Source organism: Genypterus blacodes, unplaced genomic scaffold (genome assembly GCF_046128005.1).
Source record: "Genypterus blacodes isolate CSIRO-AG114 ecotype Tasmania unplaced genomic scaffold, CSIRO-AGI_Gbla_v1 ptg000290l_1, whole genome shotgun sequence".
NCBI classification, from domain to species: Eukaryota; Metazoa; Chordata; class Actinopteri; order Ophidiiformes; family Ophidiidae; genus Genypterus; species Genypterus blacodes.
This window is the reverse complement of record NW_027467081.1, coordinates 92,501-100,000: the sequence shown is the minus strand read 5'-3', so window position 1 is coordinate 100,000 and position 7,500 is coordinate 92,501. Positions and strand designations below refer to the sequence as shown.

The following is a 7,500-nucleotide window of genomic DNA, read 5'->3' as shown; positions in this document are numbered from 1 at the left end:
GTGTAATTTTCCTTGTGTGTGTGTGTGTGTGCCTGTGAACACATGTGTGACTGCACCTACATCTGTGTCAGTGCATTAGTGCGTGCATGACCATGAAGGTGTCAGCACCGGTTTATGGCTTATTAAATCACAAACACACACACACACACACACACACACACACACACACACACACACACACACACACATACCAGTTAATCAGACGGATGTCCTGTAAATCTTTGCATTTAGCTGTGTCATGTTTCAGGGAGAAACATATGACACACACACACACACAAACCAGCCAGGAAGAGGAAAGATCAGAGAACAAAACATGATCACACACACATTTTGTTTACTTTTGATCATATATTTTAATTTGTTAGTTAAAATGAAATCACCTAATTTAATCCAGCACATGAATGTACAGACTCACATCCAAATACTGTAGATATTTATAATTCATGGAGAAAACACCAACCAAGCACCAACAATAATCAATAATAACAGCAACAGTACTATGTATTTATTCACACAGAACGTCTTCAAGTATTCCATTAAAAGTCTGAGTGAATCCATTATAAAGCCAGTGAAGTAGCAGGACCTCTTCAGTCTCATCCTGCGGAAACGTTCACAATCTGCCATTCAAAGGAAATCACTTCCACAATGTCAGTATTCCTATTGTATACACTGGGTTTGGTATATAAGTCTGTATTTATCTATGTCCACGAGTACCACTTGGTGAACAAGTCTTACTTAAGACGACAGGTGTGTGTAGATATCTCAGACGCTCAAGGGTCCAGATTGAGAACCTTTGGCTAATCTGTATTCGGGACAAATTCAGTTGAGATTTTCTGTTGGGAAATCAAAAAATATATGAACGATTCTTTTCAAAAATCCAAGTTCAGGAGAAGAGGTAAACACAGAAGCGCTTAGTGATGATTCTATAAAAAAACTGCTTCAGAGTAAGTGATTGTAAACAGATTTTAAAAAAGAGAAGAAGAAGAAGAAGACGGCGGAGGGCTCTTCAGAAAATGAAATCGATAAATGCTGATGTGCCTCGTTCTGCCTCGTTCTGCCTCTTTCTGCCTCGTGCCTTTTATTTCTCTCTATCAGTCGGTGGGCAGAGTGACATCAGCATGTGTAGCCGCCGAGTGAAGAAATTTGATCTTCTGAACCTAAACTGATAATTCTCCTGGGCTCAATCTCTCTCTGCATGTCAGCCAATCCGATCCTTCACAACCGGGTTCTGCTTCCCTCTTAGGCTTACAGATGTGATGCGCTGATACGTTTCTCTGAGCGGGTTCCAAAGCTCGGCTGGGGAGGCGACACCGTGCCCCCGCAGGTTTGATAGGAACATGACAATTGAATCCACGAGGACTCATGAACTACGGATGCACACACGAAACGCGCACGCACACGCAAGCAAGCACACACACATGCACGGGCTGTTAGTGGAATATAAGACTTTGAGTAGGTAAATCTGAACGCCAGTGCATTTCAATTTCATGTCACGCTGCGGCTGTGGAGTGGGGTCATAACTTACAGCTGCTTAACTCACACACACACTCACACACACAGACACACACAGACACACACACGCACACATGCAAGTGAAGCCACAGATGCAGGAAGACAGACACACTTTTGTACACGTGATAGTACATATAAATGTAAACACACACACACACACACACACACACACACAGCTGGCTCTCCAGAAGCGTAACTCATCAGTATTCCAGTCTGCATATCTAATCAGATGATGAGGCAGGAGGCGTGTCCTTCCCATGAGTGATATTCAAGAGGGAGAGTGTGTGTTTGTGTGTGTCCGTGTGTGTGTCTGTGCGTGTGTGTGCTTTATTAGCTGTGTATTTGGTAGAAACCTCTGACTCTGACTGTCAGCTTCTGTGATGTTGCCATTCTAGAACTCCGCTGTGCCACACACAGACACACACTGACACACACAGGGGATCATGATAGATCATAACCGCGGCTGTTATTCCCTGACGTAATTCCGAAATGTTCCGCCATGACGTTTTGTCGTGAGAGAGCAAAGCTTGAAGGAAAAGCTCTGCTGGTTCATCTCTGTTCCTGAGCTCTAGTGAGCGATCGCCAGGGTGAGATTGGGTCGAGGAGCTGGAAGTCAGATTTGGGTTAAAGACTTTGGAGTGGAACCAAAGCTCTGCCACGTAGGAAGGAGCCAGTTGGGACGGTTGGGTTTTAACCTCAGGATGCCTTGGGAAAGACCCAGAGGACGCTGGAGGGATTATATTTATCTCCTCCGGCCAGGGAACGTCTTGGAATGGCCATCAGGAAAGAGCTGGAGAACGTGACCAGGGACAGAGGGACAGAGGGACAGAGGGACAGAGGGACAGAGGGACAGGGGGACATCTGGGTTAGCTTCGGATGCTGTTACCCAGACTCAGATAAGAGGTGGGAAATGGATCCAAATTATTCAAAATCTAAGTCTGGAGAGATTCACTCCCAGTGACCCAGTTTGGACTTCATTTCCTTAACAATCACTTTATTTCACCACTTTGAACAACTTGTGAAAGATTATTGATAGAAGGGAAATTATTATATGGGCTTGTGTGTGTGTGTGTGTGTGTGTGTGTGTGTGTGTGTGTGTGTGTGTGTGTGTTTTCCCTGTTTGACCGTAAATGGCAGGCGGTCTTAAACGGTTTGAAGCCTCTTAGAAATTAATCCACTGATCATTCAGCTGACTTCGCCCCCCTGAGTCGATCCTGGCAGCTAATCAATAGTCGCTTGAAGACGTTTGAAAGTGGAGCGGCAGAGCGACGTCCATGCTGGCAGCTCTTGATGTTTGAACAAGTCGCTCTTGCTGTGTTTAATCAGCGAGTTCAAACAGAGAGGATTCACTCACTCGCTCGCTGTGCTCATGAATATCCTCAATCGCCTAATGATAATGTGCCCTTAATTCTGCTTTTGAATAATGATAATAAGGATGATGATGATGATGATGATGTGACAATGTTTCTCCTTCTAGAAGCTCCCCCCCCCCCCCCCCCCCACATACACACACACGCGCACACACACAGAATCAAGGCCAATAACTTTCTGGTTTTCAGACCACTACAGCACTGTGTGTTTGTGTGTGCGTGCGCGCATGTGTGTGCGCTTGCGCGAGAGCTTCAGCATTCTCTGTATGTGACCGTGATATGTGTGTTAATGCGCACAATTTTGCCGCTTGACTTTGGTGTGTGTGTGTGTGTGTGTATTTGTCTCCATTTTGTAAACATCCCACAAACTTGGATATCTGCTGCATTGCCTGCGGGTATGTACGTGTGTGTGTGTGTGTGTGTGTGTGTGTGTGTGTGTGTGTGTGTGTTGATCATTCCTTAAATAGCCCTCAGATGGTGGCTCTGTGTGTGTCCGCACTGTCCTGCAGGTCGCCTCACTGGTGACTCGGCGACATGTCATTACGTCGCCTCTTTATGATAATGGGACACCTAACCGCCACAGGGTCCTCGCTGCCCTGCAGGATCACACCGATCTGTGTGGAAAAGTTCAACTTCTTCTGCAGTGGATACAAACTTGTTGTGTCCTCTGAGTGACCCCTCACACACACACACACACACACACACACACCCCCCCAGCTGCTGAGTCCCAGTAAATTCCTCCCGATGCTCCGTTGCTTCTCCACATTGTGAAACAATGGCAGATATCCAGCGCGTGCTCGTTCCAGTGGACGCTCGTAAAGACTGAATCATTCCAACCCAAGACGCCATTAATGTGGCAGCATCGCAGCCGTATAATCATCTCCTGTGTCATTTTATCATCTGTGGGTCACTTAGGTCTGTGAATTGAATTTTAAATGAAGTTTATATTCAAACTCAATGCGCCAAGAGTGAGATTAAGTGTTGACCTGGCTGCTGGGCCTCCTGGAGTGTGCGTGTGGGAGTGGAGACGCTGTGTGGTGTTGTTGCACACACACACACACACGCACACACACTGATCTATTGAGCCGTCCATTGTTGCATCTCTACATGAAGATCCATCACCATGGGCAAGTTCTCTTCTAAAACTCCAATATTTTCAGTAAACATGAGAAGAACAGGTTTAGAAGGCGTCGACATGTTGGTGCTGATGAGTAGCTGGACTAGACGAAGGCCTGTGTTGCTCTACATTACTTACATATCCATTAGATAAGACATCTAAAACATCATTCAATCACAATTGTTGCTTTTACTCACCTGATTGGCGTCTGGTTCATCTTCTTTCCACCACTTCAGTGGACTGTTCCCCCACCAGCTACTGCTCCGGCCGCCTCTGCTGTAAAACAAGTCAAAATCAGAGTGTATGAGTTTCCTGAAGGACGTTGATCATTTTCATTCTCATTTGGTAGCAGTAACACTGTTCACTGCCCCGTCTATTAGTAAGAGGTCAACAGCACTTGCACTGAATGTCATTATGGTTATTAAGCCTGCTTGTCTGGATGGCGATGAGGCATGAGGACATTATGCAAAGAGCTGCAGTGTTTGTCCGCTCTGTGAGTGTTTGTGTAGGCCCGTGAGTGTGCGTCTGCTCTACTTGTTCATAAGTGTGTGCGCTTGTGTATCCAGCATTCCCATCAGGTGGATTATGCATGCATGGCCTCTGTGCAGAGCGCTGAAGAATGGAGCCGGAGTTTCAGAGGCAGTGGTTTCAAGGTGAAAGAGAGAGACCCTGATAAAGAGAGAGGAAGGGGAGGAGGAGGAGGAGGAGGAGGACGAGGAGGGAAAGTGGAAGAGATAAGGGAAACTTAGGTAGAGACAGACGGAGTAAAAATAACTATCAGAAGGACAGAGAGGGAAGGAGACACGAGGCAAGCAGGAGACTGAGGCGATGACAGAGGGGAAGACGGGGGAGGGGCGAGCAGGGGGGCAGATTAAAGATTGTGGGAGAAGATAAAGGTAGAAAGAAGTGAGGGTGCAGACATGGTGACACAGCCGTCTGAGGCTCAGCACAAACACTGACACCGTCGCATCTCTGTGTTTGGTTCAGCGAGGTTCACCCAGTGGGATTACAGGCAGAGCACACACACACACATACAACACACACACACACAGCAAACCTGCCTTGCTTAACAGTCCAATGGCCCCAGGTTGTTGTTTAAGGTAATGGATGGATGGATGGTTGGACATGAAACATCCCGATTGTGTCGCATGGTGATGCTATCCCTTCCGGGAGGAGAGGAAGGAGGTGGAGACGCTAAGGAGAGAGGACAGGAAGTGAGAGAGGTATTGAAAAGGAGCAGTGGAAAGAAGAGAGACAAATTAATTGAGGGACGGATGGGAAAGAGGGAGAGAAGGGAAGATGGATGAGGGGTATCAGGAGCGGAGGTCAAGGAGCTGGAGGTGGAGCGGAGGGCGGAGCTGTGTAGAAACTCTCTGGAACGTTGACGGGGGGAAAGCAGCGAGACGTTCCAGCAGCAGGGTATCCATCAGGCCGTGACCCTCTGAAGCCCGGCGTCTAAGTACCGGTCTCTGGTGACATTTGGAGGAAGAGGATTATCATTCCCGACCCCGCTTTGATAACGGCTTAATGCCACCTCCAGGAATTTTAGGCTGAGACCTTTTTCAAGTTATTAAATTTGAATATCTCCCTTCACCCTGATGAAATAGTAGATTTAATAATACAGCCGCATAAATCCCTTTGAATTATAGATATTTCCTCAGAATCTCCGCATTAACTTTGCTGAATGGCGGCAGAAGAATATGAGCTGGTGTAATCATGAACCTGGATGAATGAGCCTCATCGTTCAGCTCATTTGGCTTCAGTTTGCTTCTTTTGTCGTCTTTTCACTCGTTTCATTGACTGATCTCGTCCACCGCCGTGATCGTCAGAGTGCACGGCTGCACATGACAAGCAAGACTTTATGTATATAAAGTTACAGATGCGTTTAAAGTGACTCAAAGCAGAGGGACAGATGAAAGGAAGTGGAGTTTCTGGCGACTAACATGAACAGCCACGGGCATTATTTGGATTTTAGCTCCCGGAAATGATGAGGAAGAACAGAGAGGAGGAGAACGAAATAGAACAGATAAGACGGCAGACGGAGATGAAACGGAGGGAGGAGAGGGAGCGAGGGGGCGAGGGAGGAGAGGTCGGGGTCAACGAGCAACACAGGGAGAGGCAGACGGAGTGAGAGAGAGAGAGAGAGAGAGAGAGAGAGAGAGAACAAACAGTGTCGGGTTAATGGTAATGGGGACACGGATCTTGTCAAATTAAATATGGATGACTCTGTTATGTGACATGAAATATACATGAAACAGCGGGCTGACATCCGTATCAGCATGTCAGAGGAGAGACCGAGGGGGACCTAGTCAAAGCGAAAAGAGAGAGAGAGATGTAGGAGGAAGAGCAGGTTCCTGACGTCACTCAGGACGCCCCGGCGAGCAGGGAGGGGCGCTTGATTTATTTTCTTACTGTAGAAGCCCGATTATCTCACACAGGGATCAATGGCTTCTGTTTGTGTTGGGTTCTTTCATCCTCAGAGCCTGAAGTGTTTATCCAAGGGGTTGACCCGGTGTGGTCGGGAAAGATCCCATGAGGCCTATCACTGGCGTAGTGGATGGACAGAGAGAGACGTATCGGATAAAGAAGTGTGAAACTCTTAAAAAGTCGTGAATTCTGTCTCACAACTTCTGTCTCTGTCTGTTTGCAGTTGCCAGGAACCAGTATGAGCGGATGGGCAGCGACGTCACCATGCAGTGCGGCTCCCTGGAGAACGACGCCTCCGTGTCATGGAAGGTGAACGGGACGGACGTGAAGGCGCGGCACCGCCTGGAGGGTCCCAGACTGGTGCTGACCCAGGTGGGCCTGGGCCACAACGGGCTCTACAGCTGCTTCCAGAACCCGCACGGAGAGAGACGCGACACCATCAACCTCCGCATCGGCAGTAAGTCACCTCCCGTATATTACTCTGGAATGTGAAAGGATGAATCTTTAATCATCCCAAAGGGCGGATCGGGTCACTGCAGCTGTAAAGAGTCCGAGAGCAGGCGGCAAAGTCAAATAAAGTAGAAACCAGAAAGAAGGAAACAAAGGTGCAATCACAAATGCATCCAAATAGAAACAAATTACAGCCACTCTTTACGCCATAACAGGGTCCAATAGTTTTTCACATAATGTCAAGTGCTGACATTATGATGACATATTAACAATGCACACACAGACACACAGACCAATATAAAGACTGAATAGCAAGCAGCTGGTTCCCAAATCCCCTAGATGCTGCTTCATAAATGGCGATACAAGCGAGTTCAGGCTTGTTTTTAGGTATATTTGTTTCCCGTGCAGCAGTAGAGACTTTATTTTAATAGAACATTTCATAAAAAGTTTAAATGCAAATATAAAAGTTGACTTGAGCTGATGATGTTCTTAATGGAGGGACTCTGGAGCAGCTGAGGGGCTCTAATGATTCCTTGTTTAAATGTCACTTTGGTCATTTGGTTGCCAGCGCAGTCGAGCATTTTAATAATCTACGCAAAAAGAGCAACGACTTAACGACGTGTC

General features: G+C 47.0%; 1 protein-coding gene across 1 annotated transcript in view; it reads left to right on the top strand.

Annotated features, from left to right (window-relative positions):
- cntfr (ciliary neurotrophic factor receptor) overlaps positions 1 to 7,500 on the top strand; it is a 103,440-nt gene that overhangs the window by 23,877 nt on the left and 72,063 nt on the right. The window contains exon 2 of the mRNA XM_076136970.1: positions 6,650 to 6,883. Within this exon, the coding sequence (XP_075993085.1) occupies positions 6,650 to 6,883 (234 nt within the window). The remainder of the gene's footprint in view (positions 1 to 6,649; positions 6,884 to 7,500) is intronic.